The 13,185-nt window shown below is 43.3% G+C and overlaps 1 protein-coding gene across 1 annotated transcript in view; it reads right to left on the bottom strand.

Annotated features, from left to right (window-relative positions):
• Positions 1-13,185, bottom strand: part of cdh17 (cadherin 17, LI cadherin (liver-intestine)) — a 91,783-nt gene that overhangs the window by 18,217 nt on the left and 60,381 nt on the right. Inside the window, exons 12-15 of the mRNA XM_078398495.1 lie at positions 10,260-10,451; positions 8,590-8,834; positions 3,456-3,586; positions 220-450 (exon numbers count right to left, since the gene is read on the bottom strand). Of these exons, the coding sequence (XP_078254621.1) occupies positions 220-450; positions 3,456-3,586; positions 8,590-8,834; positions 10,260-10,451 (799 nt within the window). The remainder of the gene's footprint in view (positions 1-219; positions 451-3,455; positions 3,587-8,589; positions 8,835-10,259; positions 10,452-13,185) is intronic.

Genomic DNA, 13,185 nt, shown 5'->3' with positions numbered 1-13,185 from the left:
CGCGCGGGCCGACCGGACTACGGGCTTTGAATAATGACGCCAAAACATGGCGGCGCCCACACGTGTGATACACGCACAATGAATTTCACAGTGGAATTGCACATGTCACAAATAAAGCACCACAGAACTATTGAACTATAGGCAATGGAAAAAACTGTGACAACAAGCAGAATGACATTATTAGAAACAAACAAAGCCGAGTTTTGAGAACCTACTTACCATTTATTGGATGAATTGTCAACTGTTTACCATGTACTTGACCCAAAGAAAACTTGAATGGAGGACCTTGTTCTGCATCATCATCAACAGCATGGATAGTCACTTCCTTTTCTTCATCGCCTGGGATGCAGATGAAAAATGAAGAGGAATCTTCCGCTAATTTAGGGCGGTTGTCATTAACATCTTGTAAATGAACAAAGATGTCCACCGTAGATTTCTTCCTCGGGTCATCTGTAAGAAAACCAAAAGCAAAAATTTGCTTCGCGTGAAACATTGAGGAGGTTTTACGCGAGAGGTGACTTAAAACACAATTTCCTAGGCCGCACGGTGGCGCAGCGGTAGAGTTGCTGCCTTACAGCGCCAGAGACCCGGGTTCGATCCTGACTACGGGTGCTGTCTGTACGGAGTTTGTACGTTCGCCCCGTGACTTGCGTGGGTATTCTCCGGATGCTCTGCTTTCCTCCACGCTCAAGACATACAGGTTTGTAAGTTAATTGGCTTTGGTAAAGTTGTACGTTGTTCCTAATGTGTGTAGGATAGTGTTAGTGTGCGGGGATCGGTGGTCGGCGCGGTGGGCCGAAGGGCCTGTGTCCGTGCTGTATATCTCTAAACTCGAATTTATTTTGGTCTTGGATGGCGCTGTTCCCAAACCATGCTGTGATGAATCGCGATAAAATGCTTTCTACGGCGCATCTGTAGAAGTTGGTGAGAGTTGTTGGGGTCATGTCAAACTACCTAAGCCTTCTCAGGAAGTTGAGACGTTGGTGTGCTTTCTTGACCTTTCATGGGGTTTCTTCAGACTGAACTTTAGTAAATTGTTTTATTATTGAAACGAATGACTTCCTGGAGTTTTGGCAGTACTGATCTTTGTGTACGGTACATGATTAGTACGGGTGTCAGGGATTATGGGAAGAAGGCAGGAGAATGGGGTTAGGAGGGAGAGATAGATCAGCCATGATTCAGTTTCAGTTTCAGTTTAGTGTATTGTCACGTGTACCGAGGTACAGTGAAAAGCTTTTGTTGCGTGCTATCCAGTCAGCAGAAAGACAATACATGATTACAATCGAGCCATTTACAGTGTACAGATATATGATAAGGGAATAACGTTTAGTGCAAGGTAAAGCCAGCAAAGACCGAACAAGGATGGTCACCAAAACGTTAGACAGTAGTTCAGGACTGCTCTCTGGTTGTGGTAGGATGAATGGTGGAGAAGACTTGATAGGACGAATGGCCTAATTCTGCTCCTATCACATGAACTTATAAGACTTTGGTCCAGATTGTCACCTGAAAGGTGGGGGTAGAGGAAATGGGAGCCGCATGAATGAAGCTCTGAAGTCACGAGGGGTTAATATCCATCTTCATTGATTGGACCGTCACTTTGAGGACCCATATTGTTTGCCTGTCATCCAATTGTATGAAGATTTAACAGGCTCCACATGATCTGGTTACTCAGTGGGATTGGAGTCGATCAGCAATAATTCTTCTGACAATAAGAAGGTTGCCAGGACTTGAGAGCCTGGGCTATAGGTTGAGGAGGCTAGGGCTTTATTCCTTGGAGCACAAGAGGATGAGGGGGTGATCGTCTCGAGGTGGATAACATCATGAGTGGAATAGATAAGATCAATGCGGCACGGTGGCGCAGCGGTAGAGTTGCTGCCTCACAGCACCAGAGACCCGGATTCGATCCCGACTACGGGTGCTGTCTGTACGGAGTTTGTACGTTCTCCCCGTGACCTGCATGGGTTATCTCCGGTTTCCTCCCACACTCCAAAGACGTACGGGTTTGTAGGTTAATTGGCTTCGGTAAAAATTGTAAATTGTCCCTCGGGTGTAGGATAGTGCACGGGGGTGATCGTTGATCTGGGGGGCTTGGTGGCCGAAGGGCCTGTTTCCGCGATGTATCTCTAAACGAAATGCACAGAGCCTTTTTACCCGGGGGTAGGGGGATCAATATCCAGAGGCCATAGGTTTTAGGTGTGAGATGCAAGAATTAACAGGAACCTGAGGGGCAACACTTTTTCTCAGAGGGTAGTGGGTATATGGAATGAGTTGCCAGAGGGGGTAGGTGAGGCAGGTGCTACACTTCCCTGTTCATCACAGGTACTGACCTCCCCACCATCGAAGGGATCTACAAGAGGGATCTCAAAAAGACAGCCAGCATCATCGGAGACCCACACCACCCTGGCCACGCTCTCATTTTCCTCCTGCCATCAGGAAGAAGGTATAAGAGTCTGAAAATAGTAACATCCAGGTTCAGGAACAGCTTCTTCCCAACAAACATCAGGCTATTAAACACTACGAACTCCAACTAAACTTTGAACTACGAGCTAGCTGCCTGTGTAATTTTGTACTTTACATTTTTTGGCACATAAACATTTTGGTAAATTAAAGGGGATTATCTCTCATTCCTCTAAACTCTGGAGAATATTATCCTCATCCATTGCATCTCTCCTTAAACAGCAAACCTGCAAACCCAGAAACCAGCGTGATGATTCAGCATTGCACTCCCTCAATGCCAATACATCCTCTTTTAGATAAGGAGAACGAACAATTTATGAGAATGACCCCAGGAATGAATGGTTGACAGCACTGGGTCTCAACTTGCTGGAATTTAGAAGGATGAGGGGGACCTCATTGGAAGTTACTGAATAGTGAAAGGCTTGGATAGAGTGGATGTGGAGAGAATGTTTCCACTAGTGGGAGAGTCCAGGACCAGAGGTCACAGCCTCAGAATTAAAGGACGTTCTTTTAGGAAGTAGATGAGGAGGAATTTTGTTAGTCAGAGGGTGGTGAATCTGTGGAATTCATTGCCACAGAAGGCTGTGGAGGCCGTCAGTGGATATTTTTAAGGCAGAGGTAGATAGATTCTTGATTCGTACAGGAGTCAGGGGTTATGGGGAGAAGGCAGGAGAATGGGTTTGAGAGGGAGAGATAGATCAGCCACGATTGAATGGCGGAGTAGACCTGATGGGCCGAATGGCCTTATTCTGCTCCAGCAACCTATGAACTTAAGATCAAGAGTGAAGAGTCGAGAATGTTTTGTTGTCATAAGTCCCAAAAAGGAACAATAAAATTCTTACTTGCAGCACCACCACATATTACTCTGTAAAACCCATAATAAACAACAAAGAAAGATCAATATGTAAAAAAACTCAATGGGCCGAATGGCCTAATTCTGTTCCTATGTTTTATGAAGTTATGAACATTACACTTGTAGAATTAATTTCAGTGCTTACCTTTCTCCATTGCAGTGACCACAATTTTGTACTGTTTTTCCTTCTCTGCATCAAGATCATTTTTTACAAAAATCTCCCCAGTTTTGGCGTCCATCTTGAACCATTTGCGTGGATCGTGTGTTAGCTTATAACTAAGCAAAAACAGTCCATTAGCATCAGTGCACAGGCAGAATAACTTACAGTTCCTCACATAGGCCACACTGTGTAATTAATAAACACTGGAACTTCTTGTAGAAAGCAATTTATGCTGAAAGTTTGTCCAAAGTCTACTTTGACTTGAAGTAAAACAAAATTACTGTAAATACTCAATGTGTCAGGCAGCAGCTGTGGAGAGAGAAAGTTAATGACACAGGACAATTACCTTGCATGGGAACTCAAGATATATCATCAATATCATAAGACAATAACTGCAGATGCTGGTACAAATCGAAGGTATTTATTCACAAAATGCTGCAGTAACTCAGCAGGTCAGGCAGCATCTCAGGAGAGAAGGAATGGGTGACGTTTCGGGTCAGTTTCGGGTCTTCGAAGAAGAGTCTCGACCCGAAATGTCACCCATTCCTTCTCTCCTGAGATGCTGCCTGACCTGCTGAGTTACTCCATCATTTTGTGAATAAATATCATCAATATCAAATCTTTTTAAGCTTTAATCCATATGTAGTCATACAGCACGGAAACAGGCCTTTCAGCCCAAGTCGCCCAAGCCGATCAACATACCCCATCTAAATATCCCTTTTGGCCCATATTCCTCCAACGATTTCCTATACATTAACCTATCCAAATGTCATTTAAATGCTGTTCATAACATAACATAACATACCATAACAACACTTTATTGTCACTCGGCTTTTTACACCGAACGAAATTTCAGCAGTCACCTCAATTACCTCCTAAGACAGCTTATTCTATATACCCACCACGCGCTGTGTGACAATATTGCCCCATTAGGTTCCCATTAAGTCCTCACTTACCCAGCCTCTCCCTATAGCTCAGGCCCTTGTGTCCTGGCAACATCCTAGTAACTATTCTCTGTGCTCATTCCAGCTGTCCAGTCAATCCACAAACCCGCACGACTTTGGGATGTGGGAGGAAACCGGAGCACCCGGAGGAAACACACGCGGTCACAGGGAGAACGTGCAAACTCCACATGGACAGCACCCGAGGTCAGGATCGAACCCAGGACTCAGCAGCTCTACTTGCTACGCAGCTGGGCTGCCCTAACTTCCAACTGAACAGATTGGCAAATGGTTTATTTTAGTAGTGGCTTGTTTTAGAAACAAATGGCTTAATGGACAATTTTACTAATTTAGGGTTATCGAGTCATAGAGTCCTACAGTGTGGAAACAGGCCCTTCAGCCCAACCTGCCCACACTGGCCAACATGTCCCATCTACACAGGTCTCACCTCTCTGCATTTGGCCCATGTTCCTTTAAACTTGTCCTATCCATGTAGCTGTCTAAATGTTTCTTAAATGTATCTGCCATAGTACCTGACTCAACTATTTCCCCCGGAAGCTTGTTCCATACACCCAACACCCATTGCGTGAAGAAGATACCCCTCAGGTTCCTATTAAATCATTCCCCCTCACCTTAAACCTATGCCCTCTGGTTCTCAATTCCCCTACTCTGAGCAAGAGACTCTGTGCGTCTACCCGATCTATTCATCACATCATTTTGTACGCCTCTATAAGATTACCCCTCATACTCCTGCGTTCCAAGGAGTCCTAGCCTGCTCAACCTCTCCTTACAGCTCAGACCCTCGAGTCCTGGCAACATCCTCGTAAATCTTCTCTGTACCCTTTCCAGCTTGACAGCATCTTTCCTATAAGATGGTGCCCAAAACTGAACACAATACTCACCAAGGTCTTATACAACTGCAACGTAACCTCCCAACTTCTATACTCTATACTTGGCAGCCTTGTTTTTAACATTCACATGTCGGGACCTGCCACCAGCAATCTATTGCTTCGGGACTCGAGTTTCAAATGCTTCTTTTACTGGTAACTCCCTCAATGGAAATTGAAAGCACCTTCAATAATATTAAGCAATAAAACCCACACAGCTTACTGGCACAGCCATCTGCTATGCCACACATTGCATTTCCAGCTATAATCTTTTTGCCATTCATTAAGAATCTTAGGGTAGCACAGTGGTGCAGCGGTAGAGTTGCTGCATTACAGCGCTTACAGTGCCAGAGACCTGGGTTCTATCCCGACTACGGGTGCTGTCTGTACGGAGTTTGTACGTTCTCCCCGTGACCTGCGTGGGTTTTCGCCAAGATCTTCGGTTTCCTCCCACATTCCAAAGACGTACAGGTTTGTAGGCTAATTGGCTTGGTACCAATGTAAAATTGGCCCTAGTTTAGTTTAATTTAGAGATACAGCGCGGAAACAGGCCCTTCGACCCACCAAATCCGTGTCGACCAGCGATCCCAGCACATTTACACTATCCTACGCACGCTGTGGACAATTTACACTTATATCGAGTATACAAACCCAAGCCAATTAACCTACAAACCTGTACGTCTTTGGAGTGTGGGAGGAAACCGAAGATCTCGGAGAAAACCCACGCAGGTCACGGGGAGAACGTACAAACTCCGTACAGACAGCACCCGTAGTCGGGATCGAACCGGGGTCTCTGGCGCTGCAAGTGCTGTAAGGCAGCAACTCTACCGCTGCGCCACCGCGCCGCCCTAGTGTGTGTAGAATAGTGTTAATGTGCAGGGATCATTGGTCGGTGCGGACTCTGTGGACCAAAGAGCTTGTTTCCGCGCTGTATCTCAAAACTAAACTAAACTAAACTAAACTAAGATGAATCAAATGAAAGGCATCCTATCCATCTATCCCACCAGAACCCCAACAATGAGCCTGTTTCCACAATTAAAATCAGCATTGCGCTGGAAATCACTTGCTTTATGTATTGTATTCAAATGTGTAATAGAGGAATGATTCATATCCTTTAAACCATTCATAAGCACATCAACCCCTTAATTAAAAATACCTCCTCGCTCCACAAAGATAATACTGCTCTCCTGCAGTCACCCCTGCTCCAGAGATATTGTCATCAATAGCCTTTGTCACAAATATTAATAGGACACTCACCAGCTCACCAGCAGTCATGCTAATGGGTGATAGGAACAGAATTAGGCCATGTGCCCATCAAATCTACGATCAGCCATTCAATCATGGCAGATCTATCGTTCCATCTCAACCTCAATCTCCTGCCTTCTCCCCATAACCCCTGACACCCTTTGCCCTCCCCTTCCTCTCACCCAGCTTACCCCCCCCCCCCCCCCACCACTATAAGACTGAAGAAGTATCTCGACCTGAAACGTCGCCTATCCATGTTCTCCAGAGATGCTGCCTGACCCGCTGAGTTACTCCAGCACTCTGTGTAATTTTTTAGCACAGTAATTCATGTCTCCTCTTTTATAATTCACTAGGTGATACTGGTCTATTTCCTACTGTCAACCTACTGTGTATCCAAGTTTAGTTTAGTTTAGAGATACAGCATGGAAACAGGCGCTTCGGCCCACCGAGTTTGCGCCGATCAGCGATCCCCGCACACTCGTTCCATCCTACACACTGGGGCCATTTTATAGAAGCCAATTAACCTATAAACCTGCATGTCTTTGGAGTGTGGGAGTAAAGCGGAGCTCCCAGAGAAAACCCACGCGGTCATGGGGAGAACGTGCAAACTCCGTACAGACAGCACCCGTAGTCAGGATCGAACCCCGGACTCTGGCGCTGTAAAGCAGCAACTCTACCGCTGCGCCACTGCGCTGCCAAGATGAAAATATCACTCCACATCAATAGCTAATGATCTCACTTTCTGATTTATACCAGTGATTGCTTCCACTGATACCAGTTTAAATCTATATCGTAATCTTAATTATTCTTTTCTGCAGTGACTGTGATTTTTGGATGATAGAGGATTTAAGTGTTATGTGAGGGGTTTTCCAGGAAAGTTAAAGAACAAAACAATGATCAGGTCATCCACGATCTTATTGAATGGCAAACTGGTTTGAAGGTTCCTGTTCTTATTTATTTTGTTCTTATCTACATGGTGATTTCCTTGCCAAGTGTATCAATGACTTCGTAACCGCATGTTATTTTAACTACAGAAAGATCATTCAACTTCTTTCGGTCTTTACGCAACAAAGTAATAAGTAATATTATTTCATACACTTCCTGTTCTGTCTGCTATACAAAATTTCAAACCAGGTATAGAGTCTTAAGAAGGGTCTCGACCCGAAACATCACCTATCCATGTTCTCCAGAAATGCTGCCTGACAAGTTGAGTTAGTCCATCATTTTGTGTCTACGGACCCAGAATACCCGATCAAAAGGTCAATATTTCTATTTTATTCTACTATAAATTCCATTACAGGCACTGACATCATCTTGACAAAAATGGAGTTATTAAAATCTTGTTTGTGCCTATAATTTTCAAAGATATTTACAAATCAATGGGAACACCGATTCCTTTTAGCAAAGTAATCAATATTCTATTAAGTACCTTTAGTGGGAGTTGTGTTCCAACTTTTTTTTAATTGACCCATTTTTAACCTTCAACAACAATTCAATAAAATCTTGAATCCAAACTACCTAAATGAACTGTTACCAATATTTATGTATATATGTGGGTGTGTGTATATATATATATGTGTGTGTACTGTATATATATATGTGTGTATGTATTTGTCTATGTATATGTCTACACATATGTACGCGTTTATGTGTATATATGTGTGTATGTGTGTGTGCATGTGCGTGTGTATATATGTGTCTATATATATCTCTGTATATCTGCATATCTCTGTGTATCTATATATACTGTATATATACATTTGCATATACACATATGTGCGCACACACATATATACATATACGCATACATGCATACCTATACATATGCACATATATACACACAGGTGTATGTATGTGTAAATGTCTAGGCATACATATGTATGTATATGTGTATACTGTATATGTATATATACATATATATATATGTGTGTGTGTGTGGATGTGTATATATATATACCTGTGTGCATGTATCTCCATGTAATACACACAGGTATATATATAAAATTATAGGCACAAACATGAAAATAAGTCATAGCTGTTTAGTACCTTACGTTACCACCTTCAGGATCAATAGCTTCCACCTTAAGCAAGAGATCTCCTCTGGAGGCATTTTCAAATATCCATTTTCGATACAAAGGCTCCATGAAACATGGCGGTTCATTGTCATCGGTCACATTAACAAACAGTAAAGTGAACGAGCTGATGTTGTAGTATACTCCATTCACCAACGGCTCGGGGTTTGTTGCACTGATGTTTAATGTATAAAATCGATGTGTTTCGAAGTCCAGTCTCTGAAACAACAGAGCAGTAGAAATGAATGGCTCAAAAGAGACTTTTACTCATTGACTAATTACTGCTATCTTTAAGATTCACATAGCAAATGATACTGATGTAGTTGCTGTGTGATATTAATAAATGTAAATAATATCCATGCAACAAACAAACATTATTTTTTATCTAAATGATGCTTTATTTCATTCACCTTTTAGTGTTTAATTTTAGCTCTAGAGGTACAAGTGTGGAAACAGGCCCTTCGGCCCAATGAGTCCGTGCCGACCATCTATCACCATGCACTCGTTCTCTCCTGCACACTCGGGACAATATACAGAAGCCAAATAACCTACAAACCTGCACGTCTTTGGAATTTGGGAGGAAACCAGAGCACCCAGAGAAAACCCAGTTAGCTGCAGGGAGAACGTATGTACAGACTCCATATAGACAGCACCCATAGTCAGGATCGAACCCGGGACTCCGGCACTGTAAGACAGCAACTCTACCGCTGCGCTGCTGTGCCGTGCTTGTATAAATATTAGCAAAGCCTGTATTGCTGAAATATTCTTGCATTTTTGCCCTCTTGCCCTCAAAAACAAAACTTACCTTGCACTGTCCTTATTTTTCCTTTCAATGGTTCAATGACGATTTATTGTGACATGTAAAGTGAATTTTATTCAGATATACTCTTCAGTGACAAGCCATCTACACTTTAGGCACAATCATACCAAGTGTAAGAGTGTAAGATAATAGACCAAACTGGAGTCAGTTCAAACCAATATAAATGCCTCTATGTCCCAAAGACTATCAATTTCCCAAGGCACATCCTTTAACATTCAACTCTATCATTTATCAAAATCAATGTATCATATACCATAATTTGCGATATAACTTTACCTGATGTATCACACAGTAAGACTAACTTCACTGGATGTGTAGGAAGGAACTGCAGATGCTGGTTTACACCGAAGATAGACACAAAATGCTGGGGTAACTCAGCGGGACAGGCAGCATCTCTGGATAGAAGGAAGGGGTGACATTTTGTATCAAGACCTTTCTTCAGACAGGGTCTCGACCCAAAACATCACCCATTTCTTCTCTCCAGAGATGCTGCCTGTCCCGCTGAGTTATTCCGGCGTTTTGTGTCTATCTTCATTTGATAGTTGTCAAACAGAAATAAAAGATTGATATAGCATTCCCCAAACTGTGTTATGCACAAGCTATGTTAATCTCGCATCATGTGGAAGAAGGAACTGCAGATGCTGTTTTAAACCGAAGATAGACACAAAAACCTGGAGGACAGGCAGCATCTCTGGAGAGAAGGAATAGATGACGTTTCGGGTTCTCTCCAGAGATGCTGCCTGTCCTGCTGAGTTACTCCACCAGCTTTTTGTGTCTATCTTTAACCTTGCATCACTTTTGATGATCATGTTTTCAGTACTTACCTTTGATAATCGTACAAAGCCCCTATTGGTACTTTCTTCGGTTATTATTTTGAAAGTCCCATTGTCATCTCCATCCACAACTGTGTACAATATTTCCGAGCTTCCTGTTAAAGGCTCGTCGTCATCTGCAGCCTGAATTTCCATGAGAAGGAAGTCCATTGGAGTGGTTTCTGGTAAAGTGACGGAACCATACTAGGACACAAAAAACATAAAACAGATAAAGCTGAGGCTCTAGAAGGCGCAGGTCAGACCACATTTGGAATATTATGAGCAATTTTGGGCCCCATATCTGAGGAAGGACGTGCTGGTGCTGGAGAGAGTCATGGGGAGGTTTACCAGAATAATCACAGGAATGAGTGGGTTAACATATTAAGGCCGTTTGATGGCACTGGACCTGTACCCGTGGGAGTTTAGAAGGATACGGGACCTCATTGAAACTGACCGATTAGTGAAAGGCCTGGATAGAGTGGATGTGAAGAGGATGTTTCCACTGGTGAGTGAGTCTAGATCAGAGGTCATATCCTCAGAATAAAAGGACGTACTTTTAGGAAGGAGTTGAGGAGGAAGTTCTTTGGTTAGAGGGTGGAGATTCTGTGGAATTCTTTGCCACAGAAGGCTGTGGAGTCCGTCAATGGATATTTTTAAGGCAGAGATAGATAGATTCTTGATTAGTACAGATGTCAGGGATTATGTGGAGAAGGCAGGAGAATGGGGTTGAGATGGAAAGATAGATTAGCCGATTGAATGGCAGAGTAGACTTGATGGGCAGAATGGCCTAATTCCATACCTATCACTGATGAACTTGTAAAAACATTGTTGCATGCATCATCAACAACAAATTGCTTTCATAAGTTCATGTTCATGAGAGATAGGATCAGAATTAGGCCATCCAGCCCATCAAGTTTACTCCGCCACCCATTCATGGCTGATCTATCTCCCTCCTAACCCCATTATCCAGCCTTTTCGCCATAACCACTGAAACTGCTTTCTGCTGTACCTTTTAGACTGCAAGTACCTACTGCAGGCTTGATAGGGCACATGCAAGGATGATGTTTCCCCTAACCAGGGTGTCTCGAACCAGGTGTCACCATCTCAAAGTTGTGACATATTGAGAAGTCAAACCAAGGTAGGACTTTCGGAACAAATGCTAAAGAGCAGGGGAGAGGTGTAGAGCAGAGGGATCTCGGTGTATCTCCAAACCAATAGTTCTTGGTGTACAACTACATGGTACCCTGAAAGTGGTATCACAGGTGGATAGGGTGCTGAAGGCGGCTTTTGGTATGTTGGCCTTCGTCAGTCAGGGCATGAAGTATAGAAGTTGCAACATTATGTTGCAGTTGTATAAGACGTTGGTGAGGCCACACTTCAAATATTGTGTTCACTATTGTTCACTCTGCGATTGGAAAGATATCATTAAGCTGGAAAGAGTATAGAAAGGATTTATGAGGATGTTGCCTGGTCTTGATGACTTGAGTTATAGGGAGAGGTTGCAGAGCCTAGGACTATATTCCTTGATGGAATGGGTTTAGAAGAATGAGGGGGAACATCATTGAAACGTACCGAATAGTGAAATGCTTGGATAGAGTGGATGTGGAGAGGATGTTTCCACTAGTGGGAGAGTCTAGGACTAGAGGTCATAGCCTCAGAATTAAAAGACGTTCTTTAGGAAGGAGATGAGGAGGAATTTCTTTAGTCAGAGGGCGGTGAATGTATGGAATTCTTTGACACAGAAGGCTGTGGAGGCCAAGTCAGTGGGTATAGTTAAGGCAGAGATAGATAGATTCTTGATTAGTACAGGTGTCAGGGGTTATGGGGAGAAGGCAAGAGAATGGGGTTAGGAGGGAGAGATAGATCAGCCATGATTGAATGGCGGAGTAGACTTGATAGGCCGAATGGCCTAATTCTGCTCCTATCACTTATGACCTTATAACCTTATGATGGGTAGGAACTCATAGAGGTGGGCAAAATCATGAGCAGTATAGATAATGTGAATAGGGTGAATATTTTTCCCTGGGTCGGGGAATTAAGAACTAGAGGGTGCAGAGTTAAGGTGAAAGGGAAAAAACTTAACAGGAATCTGAGGGGCAACGTTTACACCCAAGAGGTGATATGTGTTTGGAACAAGGTACCAAAAGGAATGGTTCAGATGGATGCAACATCAAGGTTTAAAAGACATTTGGGCGGGGTATACGGATAGGTCAGCTTTAGAGGAATCGGTGTCAAATGTGGGCAACAGGGACCAGCTCAGATGAGGCATGGATGAATTGGACCGAAGGGCCTGTTTCTGTGCTGAATGACCTGAAGACTCTATGACTGTAACACATCTTTAGATATGTAAAAAGGAAAAGATTAAAAAGTGGGGGAGTCCAGAACCAGGGGTCACAGTTAAAGAATAAGGGGTAGGTGTCATTTAGGACCAAGATGAGCAAAACATTTTTCACCCAGAGAGTTGTGAATCTGTGGAATTCCCTGCCTCAGAAGGCAGTGGAGGCCAATTCACTGGATGTTTTCAAGAGAGAGTTAGGGCTAAAGGAATCAAGGGATTTGGGGAAAAAGCAGGAAAGGGATATTGATTTTAGATGATCTGCCATGATCATATTGAATGGTGGTGCTGGTTCGAAGGGCCGAATGGCCTACTCCTGCACCTATTTTTCTATGTTTTTCTGTTTCTATAAGGGGACGAGGAGATGAGAAGAAATTTCTTTACTCGTAGAGTAATGAATCTTTGGAATTCTCCACCCAACTGGGCTGTGGAGATAGAAATAAATAGATTTTAGCCATCGGGAGAATCAAAAGATATGAGCTCAGTTCAGTAAAGTGGCATTAGAGGACAAGACCAGCCACGATCCTCTTGAATGGTCAAGCAGCCAAGAAGGGCTGAATGGCCTACTCCTTCTTTTGTTTCTTACGTTGTTACGATCAATGT

This window comes from Rhinoraja longicauda, chromosome 4 (assembly GCF_053455715.1).
Source record: "Rhinoraja longicauda isolate Sanriku21f chromosome 4, sRhiLon1.1, whole genome shotgun sequence".
In the NCBI taxonomy this organism is placed as follows: Eukaryota; Metazoa; Chordata; class Chondrichthyes; order Rajiformes; family Arhynchobatidae; genus Rhinoraja; species Rhinoraja longicauda.
The sequence above is the reverse complement of the archived record's forward strand: the minus strand, read 5'-3'. Positions and strand labels throughout refer to the sequence as shown.